At 37.1% G+C, this 19,971-nt stretch overlaps 2 protein-coding genes across 7 annotated transcripts in view; one reads left to right on the top strand and one right to left on the bottom strand.

The window, feature by feature from the left end:
* LOC131573137 (apoptotic protease-activating factor 1-like) overlaps nt 1-11,563 on the bottom strand; it is a 30,496-nt gene extending 18,933 nt beyond the window's left edge. For 4 of the 5 annotated variants that reach the window (XM_058826772.1, XM_058826771.1, XM_058826775.1 and 1 more), the window contains exons 1-10: nt 11,467-11,563; nt 10,330-10,471; nt 9,859-10,048; nt 8,466-8,663; nt 7,254-7,437; nt 4,227-4,339; nt 3,576-3,707; nt 2,932-3,170; nt 2,222-2,389; nt 1,279-1,410 (exon numbers count right to left, since the gene is read on the bottom strand). In XM_058826772.1, the coding sequence (XP_058682755.1) occupies nt 1,279-1,410; nt 2,222-2,389; nt 2,932-3,170; nt 3,576-3,707; nt 4,227-4,339; nt 7,254-7,437; nt 8,466-8,663; nt 9,859-10,048; nt 10,330-10,467 (1,494 nt within the window). In that variant the 5' untranslated portion in view covers nt 10,468-10,471; nt 11,467-11,563. The remainder of the gene's footprint in view (nt 1-1,278; nt 1,411-2,221; nt 2,390-2,931; nt 3,171-3,575; nt 3,708-4,226; nt 4,340-7,253; nt 7,438-8,465; nt 8,664-9,858; nt 10,049-10,329; nt 10,472-11,466) is intronic. The other variant, XM_058826773.1, reaches the window with a different exon arrangement.
* Nucleotides 11,564-11,863: 300 nt separating this feature from the next.
* LOC131573594 (inhibitor of nuclear factor kappa-B kinase-interacting protein-like) lies at nt 11,864-19,445 on the top strand. Of its 2 annotated transcripts, none has more exons than XM_058827691.1 (4): nt 11,864-12,067; nt 13,693-13,921; nt 14,619-14,736; nt 18,680-19,445. In XM_058827691.1, exons 2-4 carry the CDS (start codon nt 13,728-13,730, stop codon nt 19,433-19,435), a joined length of 1,068 nt encoding a protein of 355 aa, XP_058683674.1. In that variant the 5' UTR covers nt 11,864-12,067; nt 13,693-13,727; the 3' UTR covers nt 19,436-19,445. The 2 variants fall into 2 exon arrangements, with proteins under 2 accessions (XP_058683674.1, XP_058683672.1); XM_058827689.1 differs by lacking the exon at nt 18,680-19,445 and adding an exon at nt 15,620-17,172.
* Nucleotides 19,446-19,971: the final 526 nt, after the last annotated feature.

The following is a 19,971-nucleotide window of genomic DNA, read 5'->3' on the forward strand; positions in this document are numbered from 1 at the left end:
CAAATATTGGTCCACTGTTTTCTTTAGACCTCCCCTAGAAAAACTACTTAGCAACAACACTGCACAGGTGCAAAGTGTATTCCAGTTCAAAAATCAACAAATACCACAAGGATTAAAAGATTATCATCATTAAACTAAGAAAAGGAATACCTCCTAGCTTTATTAACCTTCCAAGAAGTAGAAATCATTTCTAAACAATGAAAAATAAGTGATACACAGCATATAAACTCTAGGAAGCACGTAGTCCCAATGAGCCAGGCTAAAGACTTTTGAGAAGCTAATTCTACAAAACTTTGAAAGGCTGCTAACAAAACATTTTCACAACACACTGAAACTAAAGATACTAAGATAATGAAATAAATATAATCCAAAACACCTAGACTTGTAGCCAACATTAATTATGAAGGTTCCTATAAGAGATAAATCCATGAAGTGTATTATATGATGAGTCAGATGAACCATCTTGAAAGAAGCTCAAATGAAAAGGTTTGCACACATGTGAAATAAACAAATTAACAACCAGGACCAAATGCTATTCAAGACATTTAAAACTCAAATTCAAGTGAAACTACCAATTATTGATCTTTCTGCATGATTTGCATATTATACTAGCTCAATATCTAAAGAAGAGTAGTTGGGAAAAATGACAGCAATTTTTTTAAGGTGCCAAGACAGTCCTGGAAACAAGAAACTTGACCAACTCTTGATGGGGGGTTTTTGCTATTGAAATCAGATAATCAATTTTTACACACAAATCTGTATGACATAAGAGGAAAAAGCTAACAAGACTTCTGAAGATAAGAAAGTAGCTAACTGATAAAATGCTCTGATAAAGCTACCTGTATTATTAATTAAATTAATATTATATTTATATATATATATATATAATTAAATAATATGTATATATTATATTAAAAATTAATATAATTAAATTAATATTAAATAACCTGTATTATTAAACAATAAAGAAAGCTTGGGTTTTCCAAAAGGTTTAGAGAAGACTTCTTATTAAAGCTTCTAAAAAATGAAAAGAAAAGCACAAGCCATAATGGTCTAAAACAGGAAATCTTCTCAAGAACTGGCTGAAAAGATAAGATACAAAGACATAAAGTAGATTTTGTAAGGGACAGTGATTATCAGAGGACCTTCTAAAGACTGTAGGTTGAGTGTTTGGACTAAAGTAAAGGGGAAGAGAGGCTCAACTGGGAAAAGGCCTGGAGGGAAAAGCAGAGGTAAGAGTAGGTAAAAGGGAAGCAAAGGGCACCTGTCAGAACTCACCTGCTGCATTTTGGCACCTGCCATGTGATATGCTAGAAAGTTATACCAATACATGCAATCCTCTTGAGACAGAACAGGTGTATTAAGCTTGTAGTATTTCTTGTACTGATTTACTATGTTTTTATGTAGCTCCTGCAAAGTGAAGAAAAACACACTTTTGGCATCAAGGAAGTATTATTATTATTCTAAGTAGTAGTAGTATTAGTGTTATTACATTGTAAATAGCATTGAGGAATAATATTATTTCTCAGCTGTAATACATTAACGAGTGAAACAAAGCTTACCTTCCAAAGTTGCACACCTAACCTAATTTACTGCTAAAGACTTCTTCAGAAACATTCTCTGTACATTAAAAGACAGAAGAGCAAGCTGCTAACCTTGCTTCTCAGACTGAGATTAGCTGCCAAATTTCTTAATCTTAAATGTGGGTAGCCAACAACAACAAAAAAAGTATCCTTACATATCTAGATCTAAAGGAAGACAAAAAACTTGCCTTTTCTTCATATCTACTCTTTCTGCCTTGTCCTTCAGAACTGAAATTGAGCCCATCTTCCTGAAAGTACTGCCTTAAACTGAAAAAAAAAGGGAGCAAAAAGCACTTATCCTCATTAAAGAAGTTTCGTATTCTGGTAGGTCCTTGATATCTTTGGAATCAGCAGTGAAACATTACATCTCCTGCTGGAAACGGAAACATCTGATAGAAAAAATAATGGTTATAGAGTCTTCTCTCAGTTTAGTCTCTAAGCTGCAGATGGAACTGTCAAAAAATCCCTCCACAGTTTCAAGTTGAAAATAAATATTTTTAATTAGACAGCCTTAGGTTAAATTTAATTTAGACCTATGCTATGAAGCTACTCAGGGTACCATTAAACAAGGCATAATTTTCTGAAAAATGCCCAGCTTTGGAGAGTAACACTGCATGTAAGTATCAGTTGATACCAACCTGAAGCTGGTTGCGATTCTTCTCTGTAAGAAAGTCAAGCTGAAGATCATGTAAATAATAATGGAATGATTTCCCATTCCGATCACAGAACAACAGTGATTTGTTAACAAATTCCTGTAGTATATCTTCAACCTCTTCAGTTTCCATATCCCAAAGAATACAGAGAACCTAAAAAATATTTATACATTCACAGAGAAGAGAATCAGAACCAAGTTGTAGTGTTATTTGTATGAATATTATAAAAGGCTACCAATTAACTGTCAACCAAATGCATATTAACAAATATAGACGCAAAGGGTAATCAGTAAGTTATCAACTCCTTCATACCAAGGTACAGGACAGATATTAAAAGTTAACATATCTTTTGTCTATTTGTGCTGATTTATGGTGACTATAAAAGGAGACAAATTCCATATAACAGTTTTCAAGCTTTCAGTGAGCTCAATTACAATCTAATTAAAGAACAATATACAGAATGCAGATTATACTTAAATAATATGAATATGTTGATTCAGTTATGATTATTTTAGTTTCACTACTAGCAATACAAGGCATGATGCAATAATGGAACAAATCTACCCAATCTAGCAATTACTATTAAGTTACATACCACAGAAGTTACACATGACAATTATAAATTTTGAGAGTTCTTTAAGGTTGTTGTTTGCATCTCACTAAAAATCAAAAGATTTTTGCACTGCTTCTATTACCTTAGTAGGTACTTTAACATCTTTTGGGAGGATAGAGAGGTCTTTATAGTAGTCTTTGTAATTGTCATCCAGTTGCTCAACACTTATGGACATTGCTTCATCAAGGGCTTCGTAATCGTATGAGGAAGATTTTCTTATTCTTTTAAACTGCTTATTCTGCAGCTGCCTGAGATAGTATTCCCAGCGGCTAGGGAAGTCTCGTAGTAATGCACCTATCAAGGATATCACAAGAGGAGAACCTGAAAGAAAAGATGAAATCAAATTTAGAGGTCATCAGGGAACACAATCCAACAGCTGATGGTCATGTGACTGAAACAGGTAATATTCCAAATACACTGATTAAATTCTTGAGGTGTGGAGCAAAGACAAAATAATTAATAGACAAATAAATAACAAATTAATGATAAATATTATATATATATTATATTATTTTTATATTATATATATATTATAAATAAACTAACTAAAAATATGAGACTTCTGCTAAGCTTAAAAAAAAAAACCAAAATATTTAACAAGTGCTTGTATTTTACTTAACATACACAGTAGTAAAGGATGTTCTCTTCTCTATTTTTAAGTCAAAATATAGAAGAAAAAAAACTACATTCACTGGTAAATTGTATGACAAAGAGCAATTAGAATACCTTTGCATTCTCTTACAAGAGAGTTAGCTTGTTCTGGAAGCTCTGATATTTTCATATTCACAAATAGAGATAAAATCTCCAGTCCTTTCTCATGTGCTAGCCCACTTTCCACATGAACCTCGTATTTAATGCCTAGAAACAGAAACATGGAAAAAATTTTAAGGAACGCAAAAAACAGCATGAAAATTCAAAGTATTTTTCAAGTAATATATGGAGCAAAGATTCATGATTATTTGCATAGTATTTTAGAGGACTAAGAAGAGTATAGATTCTACTTATCAGAATCAGCTTGCATTAGAGATATATGCATAGGATAAAACAGACTATAAGATAAAAAAATCACAAATGCATTATGGGCAGTCACTGGTGAATAGTATAGAGATAATCAGCCTAACAGCATCAGTGTCCCAGGGGTTAATTCATTCTGTTGAGAATTACTGCACTCACCAATGTAAACATGTAACTTTTGGATAACATACAATATTTATTTCACAAAGGGCATAAAAGCTCACAAAGCAGAATTCTAAAACCTTGCCGCTTGTGCACAGACTGAAAGACAGGTTCTATCAGATTCTTCTGAAAGCTCACATGAACAAGCTGCAGACACAGACACATAAAATCTGTGCTGCAGGAAAGGAAAATGCTCCTTACCAGCCACAGCATCTGTTACACTCCTGTCCCTGCTCGTGATGAGTACCTGACATTGATTATCGAATGCTTTTAACACCCAGGAATCCCAAATGTCATCCAGGACCAAAAGAGACCTAGTGTGAGAAGAAATACTTCAGATCAACTATTAATGCTAAAAAAAAATTGCATTTTAATAAAGAAAAAACATTTTCAGAATTTACAAAGTATCACTGCGTAATTTTTTTATATTACTATGTAGAATATCATAACAGTATGTCCAGAGAAAGGTAACGAAGCTGGTAAAGGGTCTAGAAAGTGTCCTAAGAGGCACAGCTGAGGAAGCTGGGGTTGTTTAGTCTGGAGAAAAGAAGGCTCAGAGGGGACCTTATGAATCTTTATGACCTGAAAGGAGGTTGTAGCAGGTGGCAGTTGATATCTTTGCCATGTCTCAAGTGGAAGGATGAGAGGAAATGGCCTTAAATTGCACCAGGGCAGTTCAGATTAGATATTAGAAAAAAAAAAAAAAAAATCCCTGAAAGAGTGGTTAAGCAGTGGACTAAGTTGCCATTGGAGGTGGTGAAGTCACTGTCTCTGGAAGCATTCAAGAAGTGTCTGGATGTGACACTTAGGGGATATCGTTGGACCTGATAATCTTGAAGGTCTCTTCCAACCTTGGTGATTCTATGATTAAACACTGTGCAAGAAACTGAATGCAGTTATCTCAAAAAGGTATTTACCATTTATTATTTCATAGCTACAGCTGAAGTGTAAACAATGTTTTGAGAAACATTTCCATTAGCAGATGCCAGGAAAACCAGAAATATTTACTGGTTTTAAGTCACTAGGTATCATAAATGAAGAAAAGAGTTGTATAAAACTAGACAACTCTGAAACAGGCTAGTGATAAGCTTTGTGGGAAAGCATTTAAGTTTCCTTTTGACTCAAGGGTTTTAAATTTTTTGTATCTTTGGAAAACTATATGAGGCTAATCCTCTTGTAAAGCAATTGTCTTGAATGGCAAGGCTCTTCTTACATAAATGATATTTCATAATGACTACATATTCCAATCCTATGGCCAGCCACATTTATAGGTTCCTACATGGAATCCCACCAGAATAATGTAAAGTAGACTTCCCTGCACCTGCCTATATATGACAGAGAAGTTACTGAAAACTGTTTTTAAAATACTGGCTTTAAGGGAGCAAGAAGTCAAAAAGACTAGCTGGCAAGCAGATGTATGAAAAGATATAACAGTTATTTACCTTCAGTGAGTTTTAGTTATTGACATATATCCTATAAATTATCCTATAAATTGTTAACATTTACTACACTTTTTTTTAAGGGATGGAATTTTCCACACCACTCAACTGGTTAAGTTGTCCAGCTCTCACTGAAGCGTGACAAAGCTTCCGCATTTTTGTTCAGCTAAGTGGAACTTATGCCATCAAAGCCTATAATTAAGGATTTGATCCTCCTTAAAGAAATCCATACACATCAGACTACATTCTCAAAGATACATTTAAGTCTTGGATACCCCTATCTCATTTTTATACAACTCTTCTACTAATAACTTTTTGATAAATCAGAGGGTCAAGAATACTACCATAGCCATAAAGGACTCATTTTGTGGCACTTCCATGATTGCAAATGTGATAGGTGTCGTGAATTACGGCATGATTTTATGTTTTTAATTACTTTGAGCACTTCAAAGTCCTCCATTCATTAGGCACCAGTGATTTTTCTCCCCCAGTCACACCAACAAATCTTAAATTCTAATTAGGATTATTAAAAAACACCTGAAAACAAAGAAAAACCAAAACAAACAAAAACACACCCCAAAGCAATGAGCTAAACCCTGTGATAACAATCACAGGAGATTAAATTCTGTAGTTCCTTATTTTAAAGTATACCATAGTTTCAATTTTTCATTTGACTAATTACTAATTTAATCCCAAGAAACATACTGGCTTCAAAATCTGAATCCTTTCTCTAATACTTTATTCCCAAGAGATGTACTGGGTTGTCTATCTGAATCCAGATATAGAGAAAGTGACCTCTTGTCACCAAAGAATTCCAGAGCAGAGCCAGCTTCATCCCAAGCTGCAGTGAAGCTTTGTTTCCCATATACTTGCACCCTCTATGAACCTCACTCCCAGACACACTCCTCTCTATTTCCTCCCATGCCCATTTCTGAATTGAAGAGTTTTGGTTTCTTTTGTTTGTCAACAAACAAGAAATAACAATAGAAATGTGTCAATGGAGAAAATCACTTCACATCCTTCAAGGAAAAGGACACTTTCAGCTGACAGGTTTCTTTTAGAGGATTTGTCAATATTTTCCACACCTTTTCTTCACAAGAAGGACATTTTTTCCCCCACACAATGCCACTATTCTACTCTGTTTTCTACAAAGATCACAGGGCTGGAGCATTAGTCCCAAGATAACCCACTGAGAAGAAGGCTTATTTAGTTTAGTACAGATTTTCCCAGAGAATAATGAAATCTTCAGCAAATAACAAAAACTATTGCTCAAAGGTGAAAAAAGCTGTGCAGTGACTGAGAAAAACAGTGGTTTCTTGGCAATAATTGATCACATCATGAAAATCTGCTTTCATTTTGGTACCTCTAGACCACATACTTTTCAAAGACTCCAGCTGTTCTGGAAAGGAAGAATTTTCTGCAGTGATATACACCCTTTTTTCTGCTGTATAATCCTCACAATCACTAAAGCAGTCTACACATACAACGAGAACACTGAAGATTAGAGAAATCCTTATTTCCAATTGTTTGTTCCCATTTTTCACTATTCAATCCCATCTTTCATTATTTCACTCTTTGCTTTTCCAAGTAAATATGACTCCTGCACAGCTGGTTAACATATTTTGTTGACAGAAGTTATATTAGCATAAGTTAGGAAGTTGGTTAAAAAAACAACACACACACCACAGACACATGTAACCACAACACAGACAGCTCAGATGAGTAGACCAAAGTTACTCTGCAAAGTTTTATCAGTTAAAAGAATAGTATTTGACTTTACTAACATCACCTGGGGTATTTGCGTAACATCAGCAAACGAAGACGATCTTTAGCCTCCTCAATGTTAAGTGGTGGTCTTTGTGAAAGAGTGGAGTCATGTTCCAATCTACTACAGAGATTCTGAAGTTTTATGAGGAGCCCTGCTTTGTCCTGTTTCCCAACAGAGATCCAGTGAACTCCTCCTGGAAAGTAATCTATCAAGAAAAGCAATATTAATCATGCTACACATTTTAAATAATTTAAAATATTTCATAGCAATTTACAGTAGTAAGTCAGTATTAATTAAAACAAAAACCTGTAAAGTCTGTTGCAAGCCATCCTTACAACACTACTGTTAACACCAGAAGGTGATTCTACAAGACCACTCCTGTTTATTTTTAAAGGAACAGACTCTACAGGGGACAAGAACCCACAGAAATTTCACACCATCACTGATGCTGTTTGTCCCTCCTTTCTACACATCCTCCTTCCTGTCCCTCCACAGCCCCTTCTGCATCCATCTTCCTGCTAGTCTGACCTACCATTTACATTCTTAACCGTGTAGTACCGCAGGAGTTCAAGAGTCTGGCATGTAAAAATAATCCCCAAACAGTGATCAAGAAGATATCTAAAAGAGTCAGCTGTAGCAGAGGATGCTATAGTATCTATCCCTACATCATTTTTTTCTTTAATACCAAGTCCTACTTTCTCCTCCTAGTGTCCTATTCAAGGAAAAATAAATAAAATAGAAAAAATGCCATTAAACGGCTGCATCTATGACCTACTTTAAGCTAAGGCTTAAATCTACACAAATGCCTGCCACTATTAAAATATATGCAAAATTTAGAGCAAGATATTTTTTTTAACTCACATAGCAAGCAGAGGTGTCTGAGGACCTTACAGCAATGCTCAAAAGGAATATAACTAGATGTATTATTTTGCATTAACAGAAATAACAATTTCAAGTTAATTAAGGATGCATCTACTATCATGAACCAAAGCAGATTCTAAGGTGAAAAGCTATTCAAAACCTTTCTCTACAAACTAATAGAACACTTAGAGGTCCTAGACCACTAAATGGTTATGAAAGTTGTATGTTGCAAGCAAATATTTCAGAATCACCTAAGAAATTCAGAAATCCAAATCACTTTCAAGGTGACACATGATATTGCACCATACATGTCCAATATGTGTATACCTTATAGTGATTTTTGTAAAAATACAGATGCTTTCCTGAAAGTACCTTCCAAGAGCTGAGGATCCCTTAAAGCTTCTGCTGTCAAAACAGTCTTCCCACAGCCTGCCATTCCATAAACTGTGACCCAGCCTGGATCACTTCCCAAGCAGTACAGTTTCTTTTTAATAGCATCTACGAGCTTTGGTCGAGTGACAAACACAACTGGTCTCTGTGGCACACCTCCTTCGCAGAGAATGGTCTTCACTAAAGTTAAGAACAAGAAACATCAAAATAAAACACGAGTTCTAAATGTGATGCCTCTTCAAACCCAACCAAACAATTCTCCACCCAAATTAACTAGTGGGCTCCCTCCCCACCTCATGTTCCATAAAAATGCCCTAAAACCTGCTGGTCTCAAAATATCAAATACTAAAAAAATACTGCTTTTCAGAAATAAATTACTTAGCATGTAACTAGCCCCCTATCTAAAACAGTGTTCAAATTAATAACTGCATGAGGAAAGCTTGTTACATTAACCCCTAGAAGTGAAAAGAGAATTAACATCTCCCATGAAAACTGGCAAACACAGGAGCTCAACATTACCCAACAATCAAGTCCCTTTCTCAGCCAGAAGTGGATGCAGCAGAAAAGAAAGGATGCTGTGTAAAGCCTTGCCTAGGCAGTTCACAGCACAGCGCTGGGATCCAAGCAAGACTTCCATTGATTTAAGCTGAGATAGCACAACTTGAAAGTGGTAAAGCATAACAGGAAAGGAAATGTGCACCTCATCTGTCCACTTTGTCACCATATGGAGTGACATAACTGACAAACTTTGATTATCTAAGACAGCCTTTGACACTTATTACCTGTAGAGTGCCAGTAAACATGGCAGTTAGTAGGTTCTGCCCATTAGAAATTACAAATTTATTTCATGCCAGTCAAAGGTAATACTGAAGACAACACAGGTAAAAGTCATGGAGCTTATATAGGTTACTAACAGATCTGGTGGAAAGAATTAACTGACTTTATAATTAGATCAACTTATCAGTGATCAGCTAGATCAATGTAGGTTGAGAGATTCCAGATTACTCTTAAATATCAGAACTGTGGAGGCTACAAGTTTTTCTTTTAATACATACAAATGAGAGTCTTCCTTACACTTACAAAACAAATGTTACAAACTAGAGAAAACCATGAGAGCATCAGGTATCCTGTTTTTTTAAAATAATCATTATTTAATATGAACACTTTCAAGATGACCTGTAACAGTTGTAGCTGTGGTAACTCCCCTGGCCATATTAAGCAGATGACATAGAGACATAGTTATGACACTACCAAAACAAACAAATGCACCAACTGCTGCTTTTTCATTGAAACAAGTATTACCCATAGCCACTTTCTACGGAATAAATAACTTGTGTTCTCACTCAAGCACAGGGATCACTGTAGTTACACTGACCGTAAGAAGTCATTCCATCCATTGAACTCTTTCTGTTACCAGATGAGACAGCAGGGATGCCGTCCTGGAGAAGTGCAGCAAGATCTCTGTACCCTTCATGGAGCAGTGCATTATAAAAGGATCTATATGAATTATTATCTTTTGTAAGAATAATGTTTATTAGCATAGCTGCTCTCTCCTTCTGTGTATTCTAGGAAAAAAAATTAGAACAGGTATTATACAGAAATAAGAAACCTCAGAAATCATTTCATCTATCACTCTATAAATTATAGACTATTTATAGTTATAGAAATAGCCTTTAACTTACCAAGCCCTTAACCTTATTAAGAGCAACAAAAAATGTGTGCTAGGCATATACTTTAGAATTTGACAAATCCAAGAATTAGATAGTCAGAAATTACTATTTTTAAAAAGCATGGTAAAATATGTGAGCAGACCAGGAAGAGAAATAGCAGTGAGAGATAATTCTACCTGCTGCTTCACTCTCTCCTCCTCCTGTAATGTTAGTACTTCATCAGCAATCATATGATCCATAATATAAGAAGTCTTGATGTCATTTTCCAGTGCTTGACGATTCATCAGCAAATAGTTTCTACTTTTGATATCCATATTTCTTCAGTGTGAAAAAGAACAGGGGGAGGGGAAGTCAAGTCAGACCGGGAACATAACTTACAAGTGTGAGGAAAGAAGTTTGCAAACAGCTTATAAATTTTGGTGTTAAATCAGAAAGAGTAGCAAAGCACCTGCTAATTCTGAAAAAACAATTATTTTCCCCATTCCTATGAATTTATGTTTATGAACACTTTCAGAACTACAAAACCTACTAGAAGCTTCTCATCTACTAACAACTTGCCAAATGTCTCTATTAAAAGGTCTTTTCCCCACTCACTGCATTCCTCAATTTTTTTAAGTTCTTGGATCATGCGATTTGGACAAGAGAATAAGAGGACTGGTCTCATTGCACAGGATAAACGCATTGCTGTCTCCAAGTCCAAGGCTCCATAAAAGGACACTTGGATCTTGACATATGATGGAAGACGGAGCACCCAACACTGCCACCGACTGTTCTGTACCTTCCCTTATCAGCATTTAGACACACAACTTTAAACTTGCATTCTTCCTCCATATCATAAAAAAACAAACGTCTAAAGAAAACAGAAGGTAAAAGCTATTGACTACGGCGTAAAGGTTTCCTATAACTCATCAGCGACTCCGAGAATCCCAAACGATCAAAACTCTCTCCGATGACATTCCGGCCAGGAAAGCTCCATAAACAAGTCCAAACTCCTCCACAGAGCACCAATGCAGGTGCCTGCTGAAGCGTTCACCTTTTCCGCCACTCTCTCCTCCATGAGCTGGGTGTACAGCAGATGTACAGCAGCTGCCTTTGGATCAGCCCGTGATGGAGCACCTCTTCCGCCGTGCTGACAATTTCCTATTTTCACTGAAAATTACGTAGTCAGGAAAGCCTTCCACCCTACAGCGGGGGAAAGGGGACGCTAAAGCTCCTCCGTCGAAAAACGGATAATAATAGTAATAACACTGCCACTCGCGAAGCAAACACAAAAGAAACCGCTCCACGAACACCAAAACAAAGGGCTAACTCACACCGTGCCGCTGCTGCCAGCCGCGAACCAAACAGCAACCGAGGCGCTCAGACCGCCCGCCGCTGACCCGTACCCAGCCCCGCCGGAGCCCCTGGCGCTCCGCTCCGGTCTGTCGCTGGGTGTCCGCCACGCCGTTCGCCCGGCGGGCAACGCGGAGCCCCCGGGAGCCGCCGGCCCGGAGCCCCTGCCGAGCCCCGAGCCCCTGCCGGGCCCCGAGACGCAGCCGCTGCCCCGCGGCTCCCGGGCAGGCGGCGCCGGCGACGTTTCCTCCTTCCGGGCCTGGGCGGGGGAAGGCCCGGCCCGGCCCGCTCGCCGCCCGGCCCGCCGCCGCCCAACAAAGCCCGGCGCTGCCTCCGCGCCGGCGCGGAGCCGCCGAGCCCCGGCTGTGCGTGCCGGCACCTCTGCTCGTCCGTCCGTCTGTCTGTCTGTCTGTCTGTCTGTCTGTCTATCTGCCCGGGGCGGGCGGGGCCCGGACGTGGCCGGGCGGCGATGCGCCGGCTGCGGCTAAGGGAGGGGCCCCGGGGCCTGTAAACGTGGTGCCTGCGGGGCTGGGCGGCCTCAGCCGCCGCCGGCCCCCAGCTGAGGCCGGAGGAGCGCGGCGGGTACGGGGCAGCGGCCGCAGGGAGGGGGAGACGGGAGACCGGGATTGCCAGGGCTGGGGGCATCCTGCCGGGCTGGCCCGGGGACTAGGGCTCGCCGGGAGTCCGGGGGACGGAGGGGACAGGCGGTCACTTCGGGGGGAGTGGAGGGGATGTGGGTCACTTTGGGGGGAGTGGAGGGGATGTGGGTCACTTCGGGGGGAGCGGAGGGGATGTGGGTCACTTTGGGGGGAGTGGAGGGGATGTGGGTCATTTTGGGGGAGCGGAGGGGGCAGTCCTTTACTTTTGGGGAGCGGACCCAGCGCGGCCGGAGGTCCGGCAGGGTCTCTGGGGAGCTGCGGCTCATGCCCTGGTACCGCAGCGGGCTGCGCGCTGAAGCCGTCCTTTTAAAGCTGAGCTTTCCTTTTCTCAAACTCTTTTCCTAACTACTATTCAGAGCTTTTTTTCTTTTTTTTTTTTTACCCAAAGATGTTTTAAAAGCTTCAAAATGCAATTTTTCTGCTTCGTTTACTTTTCTTTTTGTTTGGGTTTTGTTGTTTTGGGGTTTTTTGGAAATGAAAACTTTTTTTCCTCCATACTTCAATGAGCTCTGAGCATGCTTCCTAGTACTGTGGCTCAAACAGCTCTAAGCTACCTGCATGACAGATAAGATTTTAAACAATGCCTTTCACCCCTGTGTCTCTGTAAAGATCTCCAAATATAAATAATTTTGATATTATTATTTTATTATTTTTATTATTTTTAATAAGGATATTATTATAATTATTTTATTATTGATATTATTAAGTGGCAGTGCTGCAAAGTGATCCAAAAAACCAGCACAACAGTTTGGTCTCAAATTAAGCTAAAGCCACTCTGCCAAGGTTCAAGTCTATTTTGAGCAGTATGGTAAAAGATTTTAGGCTTGAAATCTACACTCTGTACTTCACTTGGTTGGTTAAAAAATGAGCTGGAGATTCGTATTGATTCAATCTATTCTGACCTTAATTTTATCCAGAGGAAGTTACAGTTTTTCTTCTTTTCTTTTTTTCTTTTTTCCTGAGGCACGATTTCATTAATCTTCTGAATTTTTCTATCATTTTCTATCTTTTTGTTAACTGACATTGGTGGTTTTACAGATGACATGAAATCATTACAACTGAACTATATCTAAATTAAAGCTTGATTTGCAATTTTATTTTTTAAATTGAAAAATTTACTTCCCCCTTTTAGTGTGGTGTAAGTAATAATTCTTTTTTAAATCTACAGGTAAAACACAAGTTCATCAGTGAAATTGCTGATGAACTTGGGACTGTCATCGGCTACAAAAAGAAGTATACTTTTAATCCTCTTAATTTTAAATACATATTTAAAATAGCTTATTCTACAGCAGACAAAATATTTCTGGAAAGGTGAAATTAGCTTAAGCTTGGAAAGTCAGTTCAGTTAGAAAAAATATGAAAGCAGTGCTCTGTAATATAGAAAGCAAATGAAAGCATTATGATACTTTATAAAAGTTCACATAACTAGGAAGCATAGTGAACACTGAAAGAAACATTTTTGAGGGTGTTTTTGTGTACTAGAGTTTATATTTGAGGATGTTTAAAAGTAAGAATTAAAAAATAATCCTTTCTGGGATTTTTTTCTAGCTCTCTCCTTTGCTTCTGCTTTTTAAAACCACAAAATGTCTGAAGTTAAGCCAAGGAAAAAAGGTATGTCTTCATCCAAGACCAGTGAAGGGTCACAGAAGGCTGAGAAGCACAGTAATTATGGGAAGCTGGCAAGTCCCAGGACCAGCAATAATCACAGTTCCTTTTGGATGGACTCAAGGACAAGTTTGAGTATTGTTTCCCTTGCTGTTTGCCTGGTGCTGAGCTGGTAGGTAACTCTCTGAAGAGGATTTTAGTATTTTCTTTTGTATTCTGTGGGTGTATGATTTACGTGTTAACAGAGTGCATGGGACAAGAGTCTATAGAAACTTGTTAAAGCCAGAAGGATTAAGAGTAGCAGTGTTCACAAGCATGGAAACATTGGCATGCAGTGAGTTAATATAGAAGCTCCATCTGTTACACCATGTTGAAGGTGCCTTGCTCAGGAATTCTAAATACCTGCTTTGGAGACTACATCTACTAAAAAGCAACTTAGTCTGGCAGTAAGTGCTTGCTTGGCAGGTAATAAATAATTGGACAGAAGAAATGAAATAGAGTTTTCTGTAAATAATTTGCTCAGCAGTGTAATAAAACCGTTCATCAGGTGAAGTCTTTAAGTAAAGGTCAAATACCTTTGTTAAAGATGTTTTAAAATATCTTGGCAGCATCAGTGCCTTAATTACCTTAGCATGCAGTGTAAAAGCAAAGACATCTATGGATGCTCCCTTGTAGTCATACCTCTTTTGGAAGATAGCTCCAGTTATCAAGACAGATAAATTTCTTTTTTTTTTCTTTTTTTTCTGTCATGTATTGATCTGTGAACACAAATACCTCCAGTAACAATTTGCTGTGAATCAGGTCCTGGAATACTTAATATATGCTAATTAAAAAGTTATGCTTTCTGTTTATTTACTTGAAATTTGCAGGTTTCTATTTCAGCAGTCAGGTCAATTTGCTGATCTGGAAAGAAAGTATAATTTTTTACATCAAGAAGCTGAAAAAATCCTGGATGTGGGAAATAAAGTAAACTTAATTTCTGAAAAGGTAATGACTAACATCTTAATTGGATAATCTTTGGTGAACATTTGTCATTGTTATGTTGTTAATTTAACTGACAGTTTTAAAATAAGTTTTCATAATGTGTTTTACTTGCCTGTGAATAGGCCTTTAGAGACTACTTCATACAAAGCATGTCAATCCATGCCATTGTTCCCGTGTGTGAATACAGTGGTTGAATCTCAGTATTATTTTTTAGAAACTGTTTTTAAGAACTGTCATATATGCACATTTCATTCCACCAGTCCTCTTTCATGTGTGATTCTAACATACATTGATGTGAAGAAAATTTACCAGCATTTTGATGTAACGCACCTATTCTAACAATATGAAGGCATAATAAAGTGATAGATAAGAAAATACAATAGTAATGAAAAAAATACTACCTCATGTGACATTATCAAGTAGAAAAACTGTGCTGGTTGCTGAATTATCCCTGATAATTTTTAATAATAAGTACAGATAATGATGGTAGCACAGCATGGCTCATGCCAGTGACTTTGTTTCAGCACTGATCTCAGAACAATGTCATTTATACGTGATGTAATTTGGATATTTATATACACTATGCTTCAGATTGCAAAATGTTGCATGGGATTTGCTGTATTTTGGACACAAAAAAAAACAAGTATGGAAAATTGAATATAGGCCATAGAAGTTCAACAATAGACATTTCTGGTTTTCCATGTCTTCTTCATGCTAGGTTAATCAACAATATTTTAAAGATTAAATGTGGAAACGCACCATGGAGAGCTTTGTAACAAGTACAGAGGCTTTTAAGGGACTTTATTTTCCCTTAATAAATGGAAATGGTTTTCTGTTCTTACTTTTTTTAAATAGACACAGACATTGTTTTATGTTGTAAATGCAGCTTGAATCTACTGAAAGTATCCTGCAAGAAGCTGCCTCATCCATTTCTGTGATGACTGAGTTTGGGCAGGAAATACCTTCTCTTCATAACTTCATAAATGATATTCAGAACAATGAACAGACTCTATCTCTAAAGATGCAAAGCATTAATGAGAAGTTCCAAAATGTTACAAATTCCTGGAGAAGAAGCCTGGATGAAATGAACACAAATGCTAGTGGTTTAAAATCAGAAGCAAAGTTCATACATACAGAAGTTACTTCCAAAATTAATGAAGTTGACCAAAGAATTAAATCCCTTTCAGAAAGAGTAAGAGATTTGGAAGACAGTACAGCCAGAAATATAAGAACACTAAAAAAGCAAGAAGATGATGAATTCTCTAGAGTTGAACAAAAGTTGAACTTGGATGCAAAGTCAATTGAGAAGCTAGAAGAAGAACAGAATAGTCTGGTAGCCAAGGACACAGACCTGAATCAGAAACTTGCAAACTATGAACCTAAAATTGAGGAGTGCAAGACCCATTTGCCAGCAATTGAAAATGCTATTCGCTCTATTCTTAGGTTGTCCAGTGACTTGCTTGGTATGGAGAAAAAGATAGAGGACTTGAAGACACAGCTGTACGCTGTGGAAAATGACATGTTGAAAACTGTTTCTGATACAGTGGCGGTGCAGAAGGCTCTTGAAGCCCTACAGTCCAATGGCAGCTTGTTCAAATTGCAGCATGAAATAGCTGTTCTAGAAACAGGGCCTGACTTACCAGGATCTTCAAAAGTAAAAGAAGTAACTTTAGAAAGCTTTAACTTAGAAAATGACCAGAATGGGGATAAGTGAGTTTTGACTTTTTCATTAATGAAAAAGCACATTTTTATAAACAATGTGATTTAAGTGTATGTCAGGGATAGCTGAGATATTGTCATTGATCTAAAGAGACGTTGGAACAGCCTAAAAAGTTGAGAATGAGGCCAGAGAGCCTCTGTTAAAGAAGGAAAGGAATATTTTCTTAAATTAAAGATTCTTTTCAGCTTATTTATTAAAATACCTTTTTTATTAAAAATAATTTGAAGGACAGTATTTAGTTTTAAGGAGAAAAGAGCTCATATTTTTAGTTTGTATTTAGTTTTCACTAGTTAGTTTCTTTTGTTGTTACTTTGTGTATTGTTTTCTATAGACTTGTAACACAGTGAACAATTAATTAATCATTTAATTCTCAGCAGAGATAGTTGTACCTTGCTTTTTATGTGTTGTACACTGTGATGGTTTGGTGCTGCAGGAAAACAGGAGTGCATTTTTAACAGCTGAAGCTTAGGTACAACACCCTTAGGGAAAACACTAGTAAAATACCTCCTACTGAGAACTTTGTCTTGTTCTGGTATCTATAAGCAGCTGGTATTTACATAGCAGCTGGTTTGTTTTTATTTTTGGGGAGTGTTTTGGTGCTTTAGAAACAAATTTTAGCCTTTTCTTCTGTAGGATATTCTTTGTTAGGCATGATATGATACGTGATACGTCTCATATTGCTTCACATTTGACAAGAAAATAAAAAATTAACAGTGTCACTGACATTGTTTCCCAAAATTTGCTGAACCAAGAGCTGCGGAAGTAATTAAAGAAATCAGTGGAGTTATGTGCTTGGGAGCAGGGAGCATCCAGTTTATCCATAGACCTATTTACATGATGTAGTAGTACCTGATAGCTATTCATTGAAACTTGGATCTCAGGGACAACACAAATTGTCTGCAGACTTATTGTCTTGGTAAGTTTGTATTTCTCAGGAAAGGAGATTGCTTAGTAGAAAGAGTATGAACCCATAACATTTATGACTTAATCAGATTTAAATTATTCTGGGTTTGTACATTGATTTCTTGAGAATTCCACTGAAATCTTCACTAAACAGGTAACACTGCCTATTCAAGAGACTATGAAACCAATGTTTCTCAATGTTATAAAGCTGTGCTGTCTTCATATTATTACTGCTTATGTATAAGTTTCTGTCAGTTTACAGTCATAGTCAAAATAAAAATATATTGTAGTGAATTTCACCATCCTGGTGCATATAATCTGATTCAAAATAAACTGCTCCTCCAGAAAGGGTACAGAGTAAATACTTTAGTGTTCCATGTCCTATTAGGAAAAACTATTATATAAATAAATGGTTTTTTAAATACTTTTAAACACTTTCCACAAGTGTCTTCCAAGTTCTAGTGTTTCTACTTCGTATGTTTTTGAGGCAGGGTGGTGAGAGTGCCAGTGGAATGACCCCTAATCTAAAGTCTTTCATCAACCTCAACCCTGCTGAAAGCTGAATATAAAGGAGGTTCAACATGAAATCCTCATCCTTGGAGGACATTAAGTAGGAAATAAGCATGACTTTCCACAACCTAAATTTTGGTGTTTTGCTTTTGAGCAAACAGTTCTGAGCTATTAAGGAATGACCAGCACTATGGAAGAGTTAAAAATATTTGTTCCTGTGATGACATTTTTTCTATTAGTGTCCAGAAAAGGATTAATATAAAACTAAAACTAATTCTAGCCTCTTGGAATGTGTTTCAGTTTGCTTGTTTGGTGTTTTTTTTTTTTCTCTCCAAGTTCTACCCTGACTTACTGGGGACTGAACAGGATAGTATCACTCAGATGATTTCCTTTTTTGCTCCCAAATTTGAAAACCAAGAATGAATCACAAGAAAATAAAAATAAAAGAGTGAACTAGCAAATCAAGACAAAAATCCAGCAGTAGCATGAGTTTTCTTTCACTAAAATAGCTTTTATGGAGACTTAAAAATTCCTGTATATGGAAGAAGATTCCATTTGATGACTTGTGTTTTCAAACATTACCTTGGAAAGTCATATACCACCTTCCTGTGATTTTTTGTAGTAACGGAAGAAGTACTAACATTTATTATGTATACTGAGAAGAAAATGTGGTTGTGTTGTAACAGAAGTTGATTTCCTAGAGACAGGCTTTGCATTCAAATTGAATGTCAGAGTAATAGGATATTTCATTTAAGTATGGCTTGAATTTTGATGTTAAGTTGTTAAGCTAGAAATATTTTTGTATCCCTCTAGTGTGAAAAGACTTGGAACTTAATGAAACAGCTGGAAGACCTTCAAACAATTTCTCACATTAAATATCTGCAGGAAGATATTTATACAATGAAAATATGGTCTAGCAGCATAATTAAAAAACAAGAAGAACTAGAGAAGAATTTAACAAGCCTTTTTCATGCAGTTTCAAGCACTGAACAGAATGCAGCTTCTATAGCAAAAAATGTAACGTTGACAATTGTGACAGTAAAAACTGACATAAGGCGCATTTCAGGCCTGGTCTCAGAAATGACTACACTGACAGATTCTTTACTAACACTAGAAGATAAAGTAGAAAAAGGTGAAAAGGCAACAGTAAAAAATATAAGTGACCTCCTTACCAGTAGCATCGACCGAAGTACAAAAATCCAAAGCCTGGCATCCAGTAACGCAAAAAAAATTGAGCAAATTAAGACAGCGCTGTCCGAGTTAAGGAGTGATTTTAACAAGCATTCTGACAGGCTTTTGAATCTTGAAGGTGACAGAGCAAAAGTTCTGAAGACAGTTACATTTGCAAATGACCTAAAGCCTAAGATGTACAAAGTTAAAAAGGAATTTGCCATCTTGGAGCCCTTAATAAATGACCTAACACTGAGAATAGGAAGATTAGTGGAGGAGGTGTTACGACGGGAGAAGGAAATTGCTTTACTGAATGAGAAACTGGCCAATCTAACAACAGTTCAAACCAAGATCAAGGATGTGAAAGATGAAATAACTAAGATTTCAGACATTAATTGATCACTGAATGGCCACTGCTGTGTTGGATAGTGTTAACTCCCATCATGTGTAGTACTGAGAAGACAGACAATATTTAAAGGCTTCATTTAGAAGCACACCTAAACCTGAAATTTGTCCGATTCCTTGGAACAGGACAGGAAAAAGTCATACTTATTTCAAGGGAGAAATAATAATGTGAACAAAAAACTTATCTCTCTGCATGTATTTTTCTGAAGGATGACAGATGCTATATTTAATAAAATGCTTGTTTTGTACAACAAAACAATGTTAAAGTGTAAAATTATGTTCTTATCTTAAGAGTTTGCTTTCATGAAGAAAGCAGGACCCAAGAATGACAGATCTCCAGTTTTGCTTTCCTGCTGCAAAGGAAGGGATCAAATTGTGGTTTCCATCTAAACAAGAGGTAGTCAAACTGCAGTAGCACTTTGTCTCTATCCACACTATGATTTTTGTAAGCTAGTTTATTTTTTAAGTAATATTTAACAAGGCAAATGCAGCAAACCAAGAAATACTCAAAAATATTGCCTATGCCTTCC

This window comes from Poecile atricapillus, chromosome Z (genome assembly GCF_030490865.1).
Source record: "Poecile atricapillus isolate bPoeAtr1 chromosome Z, bPoeAtr1.hap1, whole genome shotgun sequence".
Lineage (NCBI taxonomy): Eukaryota > Metazoa > Chordata > Aves > Passeriformes > Paridae > Poecile > Poecile atricapillus.